Source organism: Caretta caretta, chromosome 8, assembly GCF_965140235.1.
Source record: "Caretta caretta isolate rCarCar2 chromosome 8, rCarCar1.hap1, whole genome shotgun sequence".
Lineage (NCBI taxonomy): Eukaryota > Metazoa > Chordata > Testudines > Cheloniidae > Caretta > Caretta caretta.
The window spans coordinates 95,978,283-95,996,028 of record NC_134213.1 but is presented as its reverse complement, the minus strand read 5'-3'; the positions used below and the strand labels follow the sequence as shown (position 1 = coordinate 95,996,028).

The 17,746-nt window shown below is 44.9% G+C and overlaps 1 protein-coding gene across 2 annotated transcripts in view; it reads right to left on the bottom strand.

Moving 5' to 3' along the window:
* Window positions 1-2,142: 2,142 nt before the first annotated feature.
* The window catches only part of USP24 (ubiquitin specific peptidase 24), a 110,074-nt gene continuing 94,470 nt past the window's right edge, over window positions 2,143-17,746 (bottom strand). For both annotated transcript variants that reach the window (XM_048859704.2, XM_048859706.2), the window contains exons 62-67: window positions 16,971-17,037; window positions 8,207-8,285; window positions 7,369-7,444; window positions 5,546-5,632; window positions 5,100-5,210; window positions 2,143-4,867 (exon numbers count right to left, since the gene is read on the bottom strand). In XM_048859704.2, coding sequence (XP_048715661.2) covers window positions 4,805-4,867; window positions 5,100-5,210; window positions 5,546-5,632; window positions 7,369-7,444; window positions 8,207-8,285; window positions 16,971-17,037 — 483 coding nt within the window. In that variant the 3' untranslated portion in view covers window positions 2,143-4,804. The remainder of the gene's footprint in view (window positions 4,868-5,099; window positions 5,211-5,545; window positions 5,633-7,368; window positions 7,445-8,206; window positions 8,286-16,970; window positions 17,038-17,746) is intronic.

The following is a 17,746-nucleotide window of genomic DNA, read 5'->3' as shown; positions in this document are numbered from 1 at the left end:
GAGCTATTGTCTCGAATAGAAGTAAACAATATTGGATAAGCGCTCTAATTTAGAAGTACATGGAGTTTTCATAAGGGAACAGTTGGGCTGTTTTAATGTGTAAAAGGTTTGAACTTTAAACTGACTTGGATACTCAATCAGACCATAGCCCACAAATGAGCTGGGAAAATGATCAGTTTGAATTACAATTGCCTTGGCTAGGATTTTCTGAGAAGTCAGTTATCTCAATTTGGTGCACTAAATAAAATATATCTAGGAGGACTTAACCTGCATTTAAAGAAGGGTGGCTGTAGTACAGTTTGCTGTTGTAAGACGACAAGTAGGGATGCTATGGGGTTGGGAAAGGTGGCTTCTATGATGTAGCATCTCTCCAACTTCTGCTTTAAGTACTTGCAATGCAGTGTGCTCTGCAGGGGGAAGAGAAGAAGATAGCAGCTTAGCGTGGAGGCAGCTGGCATCTTCACTCAAATTCTTGGACAAAATTCTCTCTTCCCTCTGCACCCTAAAACAAGGAATGACTCTATTGCACTTATCTCCCCACCCCCGACAGGAATGAAGCTGAATCTGCTCCTTTGTGCTGTCTAGCGTTAAGGCACAATTTCATCCAGTGTAGAAGACAGATTAGTTTGACTAAGCAGGTAAGTGCGCTAGCTAGGGAACTGACCAGCGTCAAAAGCCTGGGCTGTCGGTGAGAACACCCGAGTCTTGGTTATGCCACATCTGAACACAGTACAGGAAGACTTTCATCCACATTATGATAAAGCACCGCCCCAGGGAATTCCTTAAAGACATTAAAAGCAAGGATTGTTCTACATAAAGGGGTTTAATTTGCTCAACTAAACAGCAAATCACCCATTTGAGGACTGTCATGTGATTAACATTAAGAAATCAAAAACACTCAACAGATTAGCCTTATTACAACCTGAGATGTTTCCAGCACTTACTCAGTTTCCTTACAGATATTAATCAGTTTTAATACAAGATTAGCCCCTGCCTACCTGTGCCAAAAACACACCCTATGGTAGAGCTGCCAGGATTCTTATTGGATTGTTGCAAAGATCCAAGGGGGGGGTGTAATTTTTTTTTAAGCAAGCAGGGACAGCCTGCTCCATTTTGAACTCAGGACATCTAAATCTGAGGGAAAATAGGAAACCTTTTCACTTCAACTTAAAACTACTTAAGCAAGAAGGCTGGAGGGCAGAAAACATTGCTGGTCAGTAGGATGCTCCTTAAAGAGCAGAAACGGAATTAATAAAAGCTCAAAAAAGGGTATGGAAAATTATGTGCATTTTATTGTGCTAATTGGACCATTTCACAGCTTACCCAAGGAGATCAAAATTGGTTTTCCTAAATGATAGGGAGAGCAGTGAATAATTGCCACTGTGCCTGAATAATAGAACAGTAGCAACAGGGGCAGCTCTTTCTTTAGAGGCCCAACAGCAGCATTACCCGTGGCAAATTAGTATTTTCTACTACCCTGAGGCATGCTAGGGCACTTCAGAGCCCTCGGACAAATTCCAGTATGGTGTCCGCTGCTTCGTGGTTGATACATGAGCCAAGTGCATCGCTCCATTTGGTGAAGGGGTGAGATAAGAGAAAGCACTCATAATGCTTAAGCCCCTGAGAAGTGTGGAGTAATAGCTTGCTTGGAGATCCAGATAGTCAACTGGTAAAGCACCAGTATATTTCACACTAGTGTACCGGCTCAAGGTTTTGAGTAAGTAATTAACATGATGAGACATGGCAGCCTTGATCATGCTTGAAGATTAGAACAGTTTCTTCTCAACAGTGCAGAGGGGCTTTGCTGATTAGACCATTCATCCGCAGGGAGTAGGCATCTGTCAGGAAGGGTTTTGTTTCCTTAAGAAACGTAGCATTGCAACTTACATATCTGGTTGTAGCTATTGCGTCTGCTCTTTCTACTAAGAGGAAGACCTGGCGCATATAACAACAAATACGATGTCTTTTTGTTTCCTGCTTTTCATGTAAATTCTTTCTTTGAACCAGCATAACGAGAGTACGCAGAATCTCACTGTTTTATGCATCACGCACAAACTGAAGTGAGTATAAGGGCAAAATCTGGCCCTCAGATTCAGGCAACTACCAGCTAATCCTACTCTGACAAGCAAAATATTCACAGAGTTTAGGCAGTCTAATCAAGTGACTTTATTCTGTTGTAAGAAAGCAGGGTGGAATGGTGCAGATGGCTATTACACCTGTCTATTCTTGTGCTTGCAGACAGCCACACTATAAGGGTGTGCAGTAGAATAGCACTGAAAGTAATTCACCTCTTTCAAATTAGAGGTCATCTTATGGGGGCTGTCAAAAAAGTGTATCAGGATAATAATCTATCGCTCATTACCTCAAGGATTGGCTATGGGAGAGTTCAAGGTCAGAGGATCAACCACATGACAGCACAGCTTTATGAACAATCTGAAGACTGCCCTCGTTTTCTGGGAAAGGAATAACTTTATTCCACTGACCAGGAGTCCCAGGACTGTTCATCAAGACGGCCTATTTTTAACAGCGCTAGTGTCTATGCATTAGTTGGACAGATCCATCCCCGAGAGCGCATAGGCAGCCTATGGCTGCTCCCTTACTGAGCATACTGTAAGATGTATAAAAACATTTTCATCCAAAATACTGGCAGTAAAAATTACAACATAGAAACACGTCACAATTTGCACACACAAAAAGCTACTTTTGTCAAACGATATTTTCAACCCCCCCCCCAAAATCATCTTCAGCAGGTTCAAATGACAGCAGCTGGAAACCAAAGTACTGAAAATTATAGCCACTGACTTCGTACCAGCATGAGCAAAACCATGAAAAGTTTGTATTGATGTGGAATATACAGTGGTGATCTGAGCCATCTTGGTGCAGTTTTGCAAGTGATGCTACAGTGGCCTGCAGTAACAGAGGGCGTAGTTTCCATAGGAAATAATAGGGATTTGAAGTGACAATTGATGCTGGCCCCTGGGAACAACAATGACATCACATCACCACTGTATATGGGCTATTTCTGAGATGATTTATGACCTGTTATGAAGTAATAGGGAAGGTGGGGAAAGAGGTGTCAGTGAGAAATGAATTATTTATTCAAAATTAATTTAAAACATCACATTTAAAATTTCCCAGCATGTTATCAGAAACATTTATAAAATCTGCTAACTCTGCCATGTTTCAATGACGGCATTATTTTGAAAAAAAATATCCACTACAATGCCATCCTTATTTGGAACACGCAGTTTCTGACCCGGGTTCTCTAACCGGCAATAAGTTATAGAGCTGTACAACTGAAATCCTATCGGATGGTTGCTTCAACAATGAAATGACTGGTTAATTTCCAGATTAGTGCACAATAGTGAAAAGCCATCTGCCAGTTCTTGTTTTGACAACAGTACATAGAAGTAAAGAAAAAAGGCACTTTTTGGCTGGTTGTGCCTTTGACTTGGCAAATTTATCCATTTTGGAGGTACGCAGGCACTCCTTAAGATTGCCCCCAATTCTGTGCATTATTTTTTTAAAGTAAGGCAGAATCCATAAATAAAGGTAAAAGCAGTGCAGACAATGTGAAACTGAAAATGCAAAATGTACAAATATGAAAACTCAATTGGCACAAAAGAAGCTAGTATCCCGAGCTATCAGAAATGACTGAATTGCATTCAGCATGGAAAACAAAACTCCGCTCATGTAGTTCAACGGGTTTTCAGTTATTTAGGAGCCAATAAACCTAGCTGTGGCATTTTAGATGTTGCCTGCGCAAGTGACAATACAAAGCCAAATCATTCTTTCCCTGCATTAAAATTATTATAAAATCCACACAACAATGGCTCCAACTCACTCAAGGAATTATTCATCATATACAACCAATACCAACTTTCTCAGTAACTTCAAAGCATAAGCAAATGATTGCAGATCACATGATTAAGACTACAGTTTATTCAATATGTCTCCAAGTCTTAAAAAGATGATTTAATGGAGTCAAACTGCAACAATTCAATCTTAAAGTGCTTTTTTTCTTTTTAAACATTAAACTTTTTTTTAAATCCACCTATGTCATTTCATACACACCTGTTACTAGAGAAAACAAAGCTTTTTTATTGCTCTTCCCAATTTGACATCAGAAGGTTATCAGAAAAAGCTCACCAATTCCAGAGTTCTTGTGCCAAAGTCATTCTAGAAGGAATCACAGTCCTTTCAGAGCTCTCTTAGCGACCCCTCTGTCAGGCGCTATACAAACCAGCGGGGAGACATATTAAATACAAAGGTCCTTGTGTAGACGGATTCTTAAACTAATATTTTACAATGTAAGTCATCACACATCTTCACAGAATTTTGAATATTCCTATTCAATATTATCAGAAAGAGTAAAAATTTGCCCCCCATACCTAAAGGCAGACTGATTTTTTTCTGTATAAAACCCAAAAGAATCTTTTTTTGCAGCATCACAGAAAAAGCAACAGTTTTACATTCACTCATTTAATGTTCACATAATAAAAATGTCAACCACTAGCTTTTTTTGAACTTGATAAAATCTTCCTGACAAACTTTCATCCTGTCTGGACAATCACACTAGCTACCGCAGGAGTTCTTTGCAGCATTAAAGTTCCTAAACCTTCACAGATGAAGAATGCTTTTAACTCTGAGGGAAACAAAATTCTTCAGGGTTGCCACTGATTCTTAGAAAGCATTCTCTCTCCAGTCTCCTCTGAAGGTGTAAGCGATGGGACTCCAGTTTCAAAAAGGTGCCAGGCATTAAATATTTCGGTTTAACTCTTGCTCTTGAGTTCGTAGATATCCTTTAAGGGTCAACGTCGTCAAGGTCACTTTTAGGCTCACCAATCATCATGGGAGACTCCGAGCCCTTTCAACACACAAAAATAATGACTGTAGTACACACATTGTTCTTTAAAAAGGTATACAGTGAAACGTTAGCACCCTGCCTGCAGACAGGTTATTTTGTCTGTATCACATCTTTAAAATACAGTCATTAGGCAAAGTGTGCAGCACTGGGAATTCTTAGTACGAAGCCCATTGCTTTCATCATTCATAATGCATTCTTCACACGAGACTGGATTATGATTGTTTTTTTTTACCTGTTGTAGATATCTGTCTCCATTCTCATTGGCTGGACTACTCTCTGATCCATTACTGCTTCCTGATTGATCTTTCTCATTCAACAGGGCTGTGGCATAGGCCAGCGTGTCCTAGGGTAGGATGGAAATTCAGGAGGTTAGATGCCAAGAAGGCCATATACCCCATCCATTCAATAATTGTAATTAAAAACTCAACATCTGCCAATATTTATCACATGCTAATGGACCTGCCATAGTTTGGCAGGAAGTAACTGAGGTAACCACGTGGATTCACTTAAGCGTGCCCACTGTAGCCAGGAACAGACTTAAGATCCAACCCCCACGAGAAGAATGCACTTAAGTACATCTGTCTGTAGTAAGATGCCAAGAAAAGGGCCACTCAGTGCGGAGTAGGAAAGGGAAACGAAAACAACACACACACTACCTCTTGTGATTACGACACGTACCTGTGCCGAAATCGTGCGCTGGAAGGTTTTTGCCGTGGATGTTTCATTGGACACATTACTCTGTGGAGCCCAATAGTGTTCGGACATCTAAATAAAAACCAAAGTCAAAATTAACCCTGAGCAGCAGAAACACATGACATGCCTAAGGCCTTGCTTGTCTATTCCACAGCAGGATGGGCCAAAAGTCTGTGTCAAGGTTCCCCAAATCCGTGGCATACCTGTGCAGCACACTGGAGAGCCTGTGTCAGCATCAATGAAACATTCTTATTTAATTAATGAAAAGGCTCCAAAGCCAAGATGAATAATATCAGTACAATAACACTGCTCTATTTTTATAGCAAATTTAATTTCATGCCTGTTACCACATGTTCAATTTTCAGTGTGGTGCGGTTTTTGCATTGGCAACACAACTGCCTTGTAAAAGCTGTCAGAGAAAGATGGAGGTTTTTGCAGCTGGAGAGTCTGGGATTGTGGGACAGCAAAGATACCCCATGCAGCGCTCGCAGAGAGACCGGGGCCTAATCTGGGCTGCAGAAGCAGAACATGGACTGGTTCTGCTGAACTTCACACTTAAGTGTCTGAGTACTGGAGAGCCACCGCCGGGCCTGCATTAGCTGGGAGCAAATGGGAACTAGAGTTCCTAGCCATGGCAGTGGGAATTGAGAGGAAAGTGGTGTCTGTTTAACACATACATTTTTCTGTGTTCAACCGCAATGGGTTGCAAGAAATCTCCTGTGGAAGGTGGCTATTTGGACCAGCATGCTGGCAAGGGAAGGTCTCCATACTGGATTTTCTACATTCAACTTCAGCCTCTGAAAGCTTCCAAAGTTGGCTTTCTTCATGGGGAGGGACATGAGTCAGGAGGATCATCACTGATTTAAAAAATATTCTGATTTATAAAAACTATGTACGAGTTTTCTTTACTGGTACCTATGTGTACATTTGTGCGTACACAAACCTTTCTATTTTAAAGTAAGGAGCCAAATAAAGTGCCTTTTCCAAATGTATCTGTTTAGCCATGTCATAATAATACTTGACATTCCAGGAAAAACTTGCACTCTGTCATAATAATGATCACTGAAACCAAGGTGAAACTCATGCCTATCCCAAAAATACGGCAAGGGGAGATTTGAGCTTATAATTAGAGCTGGGTGAATGACTGATTTTTCATTTTGGCCAACAAACCCAAAAAATCAGGGACAACATCCAGGTCAGTTCAGAAAATGTTTTGGTTTTCCTGATTCGGGAAGAGAGAAGATCTGAATCCACATCTCCTACCTCCCAGGTGAGTCCCTCAATTACTAGGCAACAGTCTCTCTCACTCTCTCTTTAGTCCAATGAATATTTATAGATTTATACAAAGTGGAATTGTGGAGATTGACAACAGAATAGCCTAGTGCCCATTGGTTAGGGCACTCACCTGCTCCAATGAATATTTACGAATTTATACAAAATGGAAACTTTCAACAGGAGAGACAGAGAGCAATCTACCACAGAATAACCAAGGGAGGGAGGGAGATCTGTGTTCAAGTCCCACATGTGAATCCCTGGTCTGGAACAGGGTCTCCCACATCCCAGGCAAGTGCCCTAACTAGTGGAGTAAGAGTTTTAAATGGGAGGACAGACACACAGACAGTTTTCTGAAGCTGATTGTGAAAACCTTTCCCCAGCCTCAACTATCGGGAAATTCGTGAATAGTTTTGGGTCAACAAAAATTAAATTAAAAAAAATGTCACCTAAATCAACTTATAATAGAAGTCTGGCTGCAAATGTAACAGGGAAGAGAAGACAGTCTCTCCATAATGTTGCCACAGTCAAATTACCTTCTTCTGTAGCCACTGTACAGCCCAGCTCCAATGATGAGAATTCTCCTTGAAATAATCTTTAGCAGCAGGGCACCTTGGAAATTGAGAGCATATTTATTATCCACAATGAAGGCAGTCCTTTCTGTTAAATCTGAAATTTAAAGACCGCTCTTCCTTAACACATATTACAAGATCCCAGTCATTGTCTTCTCTACATGTCGTTATTGCAAACACAATGTTTTCTTTTTTTTTTTGAAGACAAATGCTATAAAAATTAATTGGCTTAGTGATAGCAAAAATGTATATTACATATACACAAATAAAGTTGAATGAAATTTACATCAGATAGTCCATTATGGGTAAAGATGAGCCAAAACCATATACTTTAAACCTTTAATTATTAATATAATACATGATTAGATTTAAAAACTCAAACATTTTGAAATAAAAGATCTGAAATCCTTCCTAGTATTTATCTGCCAGAAACCTGCATTTCTCATGCAAGAACTGACAAATACAGAATGCAGCTCTCCTGCTTTGGCTTTAGATGTTGATATTATCAGCTGTGGCAGGAGAAATCCAACTCAGCCGCTAGTAGGTTTAAAAAAAAACCCCACACACAACTTCAATCCATCTCCAAGGAACCTAGCACCTCATTTTCAAACTTCTAAGTAGACTTCAAGAACAGGCCCTTGAACTTCTACTGCGTTACAGTAACCCAGCCGACAGGTGACAAAGGTGTAGGCGACAGCATCCATATGAGCAGCAGGAAGGTTTGTGACAGGCTGAAGATTTGTGAGGTGGTTACTATGGAGAGTTTAACAGGAACTTTTCACTTTCTTTTACCATTACTTACTTCTGAGCAAGAGTAACAAGGAACTTGACACACTGATAGCAACGACTGCTGTCCACATGATTACTATGGTGCATCAAGGCTGGAATGAGAAAAAAACAGTTACCTACCTCTTCGTAACTGTTGTTCTTAGAGATGTGTTGCTCATGTCCATTCCATTCTAGGTGTGCGTGCGCCCACGTGTGCGGTTGTTGGAGATTTTTGCCTTAGAGGTATTCGTAGGGCCAGCTGTGGTGCCCTCTTGAGTGCCGTGCTCATGCACCAGTATATCAGGGGCCAGCAGCTCTATGTGCTCTCACTTCCTTCTTGCCAGCAACTCTGACAGGGCAGGAGGGCGGTAATGGAATGGACATGAGCACACATCTCGAAGAACAGTTACGAAAGGTAGGTAACCATTTTTTATTCTTCGAGTGCTCGCTCATGTTGATTCCATTCTAGGTGACTCACAAGCAGTAAAAAGAAAAGGAGTACTTGTGGCACCTTAGAGACTAACCAATTTATTTGAGCATGAGCTTTCGTGAGCTACAGCTCACTTCATCAGATGTATACCGTGGAAACTGCAGCAGACTTTATATACACACAGAGAATATGAAACAATACCTCCTCCCACCCCACTGTCCTGCTGGTAATAGCTTATCTAAAGTGATCAACAGGTGGGCCATTTCCAGCACAAATCCAGGTTTTCTCACCCTCCACCCCCCCCACACAAATTCACTCTCCTGCTGGTGCTAGCCCATCCAAAGTGACAACTCTTTACATAATCAAGTCGGGCTATTTCCTGCATAGATCCAGGTTTTCTCACATCCCCCCCACCCCCATACACACACAAACTCACTCTCCTGCTGGTAATAGCTCATCTAAACTGACCACTCTCCAAGTTTAAATCCAAGTTAAACCAGAACATCTGGGGGGGTGGGGGGGTTAGGAAAAAACAAGAGGAAACAGGCTACCTTGCATAATGACTTAGCCACTCCCAGTCTCTATTTAAGCCTAAATTAATAGTATCCAATTTGCAAATGAATTCCAATTCAGCAGTTTCTCGCTGGAGTCTGGATTTGAAGTTTTTTTGTTTTAAGATAGCGACCTTCATGTCTGTGATTGCGTGACCAGAGAGACTGAAGTGTTCTCCGACTGGTTTATGAATGTTATAATTCTTGACATCTGATTTGTGTCCATTTATTCTTTTACGTAGAGACTGTCCAGTTTGACCAATGTACATGGCAGAGGGGCATTGCTGGCACATGATGGCATATATCACATTGGTGGATGTGCAGGTGAACGAGCCTCTGATAGTGTGGCTGATGTTATTAGGCCCTGTGATGGTGTCCCCTGAATAGATATGTGGGCACAAATCCAGACTCCAGCGAGAAACTGCTGAATTGGAATTCATTTGCAAATTGGATACTATTAATTTAGGCTTAAATAGAGACTGGGAGTGGCTAAGTCATTATGCAAGGTAGCCTGTTTCCTCTTGTTTTTTCCTAACCCCCCCCCCCCAGATGTTCTGGTTTAACTTGGATTTAAACTTGGAGAGTGGTCAGTTTAGATGAGCTATTACCAGCAGGAGAGTGAGTTTGTGTGTGTATGGGGGTGGGGGGGATGTGAGAAAACCTGGATCTATGCAGGAAATAGCCCGACTTGATTATGTAAAGAGTTGTCACTTTGGATGGGCTAGCACCAGCAGGAGAGTGAATTTGTGTGGGGGGGTGGAGGGTGAGAAAACCTGGATTTGTGCTGGAAATGGCCCACCTGTTGATCACTTTAGATAAGCTATTACCAGCAGGACAGTGGGGTGGGAGGAGGTATTGTTTCATATTCTCTGTGTGTATATAAAGTCTGCTGCAGTTTCCACGGTATACATCTGATGAAGTGAGCTGTAGCTCACGAAAGCTCATGCTCAAATAAATTGGTTAGTCTCTAAGGTGCCACAAGTACTCCTTTTCTTTTTGCGAATACAGACTAACACGGCTGTTCCTCTGAAACCTGTCACAAGCAGTAAGTATCAATGGAGGTGGGCTCAGTGTTCACGATCTTGCAGCACTGCTCTGCCAAAGCCAGTGTCATCTCAAGATTGCTGGGTAAGTCTATAATGAGATGCGAACATTTGGACAGAAGACCAGGTAGAGTCCCTACAGATCTCTTGGACTGATACCTGTGCCAGGAAGGCCGCTGACCACGCTTGTGCCCTAGTCGAGTGTGCTGTCATGATCGCGGGTGAAGACACCTTCGCCTGCTCATAGCAGTAATGGATGCAGGCTGTGATCTAGGACAAAATCCTCTGAGCAGACACTGGGTGACCTTTCATTCTGTCTGCCACTGCAACGAACAACTGCACTGACATAGGGAACGGCTTTGTTTTATCTGTGTAGCCGACGTCCAGAGTGCGTAGCCTGCGCTCCTCCTGTGACACATGAGCCTTTGGAAAGAAGACTGATAAGTATATATCCTGGCCAGTCAAACTGGGAAACGACCTTGGGCAGAAACGCTGGGTGTGGTCACACCTGGACCATATCCTTGTAGAACACCATATAGGTTGGCTCCAGAGTAAGCACCCTGATCTTGGACACACTGCGGGCCGATGTTATCGTGACCAGGAACGAGACCTTCCAGGAGAGAAGCAGGAGACAGCAGGAAGCCAGCAGCTCAAATGGAAACCCCATGGTCTCGACAGCATGAGATTCAGGTCCCAGGGAGGGGATGGGATCCTGGACGTGATGGTAGAGACACTGCAGACCTTTCAAAAACTGTGCCGTCATGTCGTGAGCCAAGATCAACCTGCCTTGGAACGAAGGATAGAAAGCCGAGATAGCGGCCAGGTGGACTTTGATCGATGACAAGGACAAATCTTGGAGTCTGAGGTGCAACAGATAATCCAGGATCTCCTGCAATGAGGCCTGCTCAGTCTGAATACGCTGTTCCAAGGTCCAGCACGTGAATCTTTTCCATTTGACCAGGTAAGTTGCTCTGATGGAGGATTTCCTGCTATCCAGAAAGACCTGTTGGACAAGGGCCAAGCATGCCCGTTCTCCTGCACTTAGCCATGCAGTAGCCAAGCTGTCAAGTGCAGCACTGCACCGGTTTGGATGCAAAAGGCTGCTGTGGTTCTGTGACAGCAGATCCGGCCAGAGGGGCAGCTGCAGCGGCGTGGCTACTGAAAAGCTCAGCAACATGTCGAACCTGTGCTCGCGAGGCCACGCGGGGACTATTAGGGTAACTTTCACCCTGTCTTGCCTGACCTTCACAAGGACTCTGTGAATCAGTGGCACTGGTGAGAAGACATACATCAGCGCCCCCGACCACAGAATGAGGAAGGCGTCTGATAGGGAGCCTCTGTCCATTCCCTGAATCGAACAGAACATGCATCATTTTCTGTTCTGCCTGGATGCAAACTGGTCCTCCCGGGGAGTCCCTCACCTCTGGAAGATTATAGTGACCACCTCCGATTGGAGCGACCACTCATGGCGAGAGGAGAAAGTGTTGCTGAGGTGATCTGCTAAGATGTTCCTGGTCCCAGGCAGGTATGAGGCTATCAGATGAATGGCATGCCACACAAAAATCCCCAAAGCGGAGAGCTTCTTGATAAAGGGCCAAAGACCTGGCACCACCCTACCGGTTGATGTAATACATCATGGTGCTGTTGTCCGACAGGACCTGCACAACCTTGCCATTCAGGTGGGACAAGAAAGCCTGGCAGGCCAGGCAAATTGCTCTGAGCTACCTGACGTTCATGTGGAAGGCCAGATCGTCCCACAACCAGCAGCCTTGGGTGCTCAGCTCACCTAGGTGGGCTCCCCAGCCCAGGCCCGAAGCATTGGAGACCAGGATCAGCGATGGGTATGGGATCACGAAGGGGACTTCTTCCAACACCGACCTGGGGTCCAACCACCAATTCAGGGACAACCTGATGTGGTCTGGCACCCTGACTACCCAGTCCAGGTCATGCCTGCTGGGAATGTAGACCGATGCCAGCCATGCTTGCAGGGGCCGGAGATGGAGCCGAGCATGGCTGACCATGTATGTACATGCGGCTATGTGGCCCAACAGCTGCAGGTAGGTGTGAGCCTGGGTGAGCGGGTGGTTCTTTAGATGGGAGATCAGGTCTGACATGCCCTGAAAATGCGCTTCCGGAAGGCAGGCTCTGGCTCATGTGGTTTTGAGAACTGCCCCAATTAACTCTATTCACTGGATGGGCATTAAGGTGGATTTTCTCTCGTTTATTAACAGGCCCAGGTCACGGCAAGTGGAACGCACAAGATTGAGACTCCACTACACTTGCTCCCGAGACCTGCCCTTGATGAACCAGTTGTCGAGATACGAGAAGACCCGGTCGTCTCAACGTCTCAGGTGAGCGGCCACTGGCTCCATACATTTTGTAAACACCATGGGGACTGGCGAGAGGCCAAAGGGTAGCGCTGTGAATTGAAAATGGTGCCCGCCCACTATGAAATGGAGGAAGCGTCTGTGACCTGGAAATATGGAAATAAGTGTCCTTTAAGTTGAGGACAGTGTACCACTCTCTCAGATCCAGGGAGGGGATGATGGAGGCCATGCAAAACTTCAACTTTTTGAGAGACCTTGTTGAGGAGACGCAGGTCCAGGATGGGTCTGAGGTTCCCTTTTGCCTTCAGAATTAGGAAGTAGCGGGAATAGAACCCTTTTCCTTTCATGTCCTGAGGGACCTCCTCCACCACCTCCAGGTGCAGGAGGTTCTCAACCTCTTGAACGAGGAGTTGCTTGTGAGAAGGGTCCCTGAAGGAGGATGGGAAAGAAGAGGGGGTGGGAAGGGGGGGCAGCCGAAAATTGCAGGGTATAGCACCAAGATATTATGTCCAGCACCCAGCGGTCTGAGGTGACCTACAACCAGGCTGAACGGTAGGGATGAAGACATCTGAGGAAAGAACAGGGTGGATCTGGGGAATTGACTGGGGCATCGCTCTCGACTGCACCCTCAAAATGAGCACTTCTGGCCCCAAGATGCTTTGCCGGGCCAGGCTGTGTGGGAATACGAAGGCTGGAAACAACTAAAGCTCATGTGTCTACCCATTCTCTCAGCAGACCCCTGACGAGGCTGCCCAGGCCTTGGCGGCAGGAGCAGCTGGAACTGCTTCTGTGAAGACTGTGGTGTATGCATGCCCACCAAGCGAAGGGTGGCCTGAGTGTCCTTCAACCCATGCAGCCTTGCATCTGTTTGTTCAGAGAAGAGACCATTCCCATCGAAGAGGAGGTCCTGGATCAAGTTCTGCATCTCTTGGGACAGGCCGGGGGTCTGATGCCAGGAGCTGTGCCTCATAACCACTGCCGACGCGACCACTCTAACCGCTGAGTCCACTGCATCCTACGCCATTTGGAGGGAGCAACTAGCCGCCAAGGTGCCTTCCTCCACCAGAATGCCAAATTCTTGGGCCAAACCCTGTGGGAAGGACTCGAACGTATGGAGGGCGTCCCATAACTTAAAATTGTACCTGCCCAAGAGGGCCTGATGGTTTGCCACCCAGAATAGCAGGCTGGCAGTGGAATAAATTTTCCTCTCAAAAAGGTCCAGTCTTTTGGCCTCTATTTCTGGGACTTGAGCTGGTGTGCCCCTGCTTGTCTTTTTCATTGGCCACAGAGACAACCAGCGAGCCCAGAGGTGGGTGGGTATAAAGGTACTTGAACCCTTTGGCCGGGATAAAGTACTTCTTTACGTCCCTTCTGGAGATGAGGAGGATGGAAAATGGGGTTTGTCAGAGGGTCTTGGCAATTTTGAGTACCCCGTCATGCACTGGTAGTGCAACACGGGCCGGAATAGAGGCTAAGAGGATGTTGAACAAGGTGTCCGCCTGCTTGGCTATCTCCTCCACCTCTAGGCCCAAGTTCTCGGCCACCCATTGAAAGAGGGCCTGGTGTTCTTTAAAGTTGTCAGGCGTGCTAGCCCTCGAGAGTCCCGTGACCTGCCTTGTCTGGGGATGAAGAGATGACTGTACCACTGGGTGAGGCCCTGGGGCATCATCCCACATGGGGGAAGGAGGTTTAGGGGTGGGTGCAGTCTCCTCTACCCAAACCTCTGAGTGTGACTCATGAACAGAGTTTGGTGCCGCCAACTGTTGCTCCAAGGCAGCGGCTGAGGAGTGGTGTGAAAGGGGCATCATCATGACTGGCATGTCCCATGCACTCCAATAAGGCCACTGCGCTGGCCACTGGCAGTGCTGCCAAGGTGGCGCAGGCAGAGGCCTCTGCTCTCTTGGCACTGTGAGAGCTTGGGAAAGTGTTGATGCAGTCAGGAGTTTGGGTCCCCTACTGATTCCAGGAATCGGTGGTGGATCCTTTGGGGCTAAGGGCCCCGACCGGGGAGCCATGTCCACGTGGCTCTGGAGTGGCAGGGCAGCCCGAACTGGGTCCTTTGCCTGATGGCCTTTTTTTTCTTTCTGGGCACCAGCGACGGGGAATGGTGCTGGGTGGAGCCTGGTGCTGGGGGTTCACTGCGCACTGAGGCCGAGGTACTAGGCAAGTCTTGGCAGGATGGCTCGGAATCCAGACAAAGGACAGCCTCCATGAGGAGAGCCCGCAAATGAATATCCTGCTCTTTCTGAGTCCTGGGTCAAAAATTTTTAAAAATATGACACTTGTCTTTCACGTGTGATTCCCCCAAGCACTTGAGGCAGCTGCTGTGGGGGTCACTTACAGGCATAGGCCTGTTACAGTCCATGCAGGGCTTAAACCTGAGAGACCGGGGCATGCCCTGCCTGGGGCAAAGTCCCCGCTGGGACTCTAACTTCTAACTACACTTAACTACTACTTAAACTATTTACAAGGCCCTAAGGCTCTAAGTCAGAAGAGACGAAATCGCTAGCTCTTGCTATGCAAGGAAAGGAGCTTTGACTAATCACCATGGGTGGTAAGAAGGAACTGAGAGAACATAGGGCCGGCAGGGCCTGATATACCGACGCATGAGCTTGGCACTCAAGGGGGCGCCACAGCTGACCCTATGGATACCGCCAAGGCAAACATCTCTGACTACTGCGCACGTGGGCGCGGGCCCACCTAGAATGGAATTGACATGAGCAAGCACTCGAAAAAGAACAGAAATATTTAAAACATAATTCACACACAGTTTTGCGATACAAACAGCTACAAATTGGATTGAAAACATCAGGCTAAAGTAAAAAAACTACCAGTATCCTATAATTTATTAGAGCTTTCAGAAATGTTAGACATTTATTAAATATTCATGCTAACAGTACTAATTCTGCTCAAGATTCTCTTACCGTTTATCTGAACCTTCCTTTTTGTCTAACCTAGATCAAAGTAAAACTGCAGGCAATTATTTTATGCACTGTACCTGGATTTCAAACCGCAGTTTACAGACAAGCTGTAAATCTCTGGTAATACCGTTATCTTCCTCTTATCCATCCTACCACAGATTTTTACATGGTTCCATCTACTAGGAAGCAAATTAACGATCAAAGCCAGGATAAAGGACCCAGCTCACAACTTCCAATTGGAGCTAAAACTTCTAAAGCAATTATCAGAGGGGTAGCCCTGTTAGTCTTTATCCACAAAAACAACCAGGAGTCCAATGGCACCTTAAAGACTAACAGATTTATTTGGGCATAAGCTTTCGTGGGTAAAAAAAGCTTTTGTGGGTAAAAAAAACTCCATGCATCTGAAGAAGTGGGTTTTTTACCCACGAAAGCTTATGCCCAAATAAATCTGTTAGCCTTTAAGGTGCCACCACCTTAAAGGGGTTGGCAAGGGCTCAGCAACTTGCTGACTGGAGAGAGCTCTTGGTAATACCATTATTAGAAGGGGGGCAGCACACATTAGAACCAAATCCTGGGATGGGGCTGTATGTGTGTGTGTGTGTGTCATATTCCACACAGTAAGAGAAGGTTCTACTATCATTCCATATGAGGTTAGGGCTGCTGCCCCCCTTCCCCCCGCCCCTGAACTTTACCTTCCAGGTCAGAGAAGCTTTTGGGGAAAGAACCTCGACTCATGGGGTAGGGGGGGGGGCGGAAAAAAGCTTAGCTATGGAGAACCTGCATTTGGACACCAGCCCTCTGATACAGTAGGATCAAAGCACCTGGAGATGACCTGTGGCCTGAATACAGGCTTACACTCTTTTAAAGACAGGAGGCATGCATCCAGTCCTTGGTAAGATTATTGAATCAGAACAGGGATCATCACATTCATAAGGGAGGAAGACTGGAGGAGGCAGCAAAAATACTAAGATGTGTAAGGAAGAGACTCTCTCAAGGAATCTGTTTTGCAACTGGGTTGAAAGTCAACCAGCAAACTGAGAGAAATTCCCATCTCTTCCACTTACTTCACATTTTCTTCACATCTTTTCCACCCCCCTCCAGGGAAAGGCCAAAAATGTTAATATTAGTATATAGGTTGCTTCCTATATACTAACCACTTTTCCTCCTTGTCTCCAGTGCAAGGACTATATTGCAGAATGGGGCTGAGGAGAGGACCTTTATGACAATACTGTATATTTGTGTGTACACCCGCCCCCCAATAGTTTGGGCCTGATCTGAATTTGAACTCTGAATGGCCTTCCCTGATGTACATACGCTCCATCCCTCTATCAGCTCAATGATTTGTTTTGTTTGGGAGAAATAAGAGTCCATATCACCACGATATTCTTATGCTCTGCTTTTGGATAACATGTGAAATCAATTCCACTAAGAGGTTCTTCAGTTCAGCAAGGTATAAAAACCAATAGGTTATTTGGACATTTCTCAAAGGAAAGAATGACAACATTTCACACAGTAGGGCTACTTGCCTAGCAATCCATTTTCAGTCTCAAATGCAAATTTGACCCTCTCTACTTGTAAAGGGTCTTCAATAACCTGTGAAGAAAACAAAAAAGGCTGGTAGAACTTAGTGTTATGTGAGAGGTACTTGCAAGATCGTCTCTTCATTATAACCATGGTCTCAAAGGTTCTTCAGATTTTTGTGTTATAAATCAGAATTGTAGGACTGGAAGGGGCCTTGGGAGGTCTTCTAGTCCTGTCGCCTGTACCCAAGATAGGACTAAGTAATATCTAGACCATCCCTGACAGGTGATTGTTTAACCCGCTCTTAAAAATCTCCAGCAACAGAGATTCCACAACCTCACTAGGCAATATATTCCACTGCTTAACTACCCTGACAGTTAGGAAGTTTTTCCTAATGTCCAGCCTAAAACACTCTTGCTGCAACTTAAGCCCATTGCTTCTTGTCCTATCATCAGATGTTAACAATTCTTCTCCCTCCTTCTTGTAACAACCTTTTATGTACTTGAAAACAGTTATGATCCCCTCAGTCTTCTCCAGACTAAACACACCCATTTTTTCAATCTTCCCTCATAGGTCATGTTTTCAAGACATTTAAATCATTTTTGTTGCTCTTCTCTGGACTCTCCAATGTGTCCACATCTTTCCCGAAATGTGGGCATGCAGAACTGGACACAATACTCCAGCTGAGACTAATCAACGTGGAGTACAGCGGAAGAATTACTTCTTGTGTTCTATTTACAACACTCCTGCTAATACATCCCAGAATGACGTTTGCTTTTTT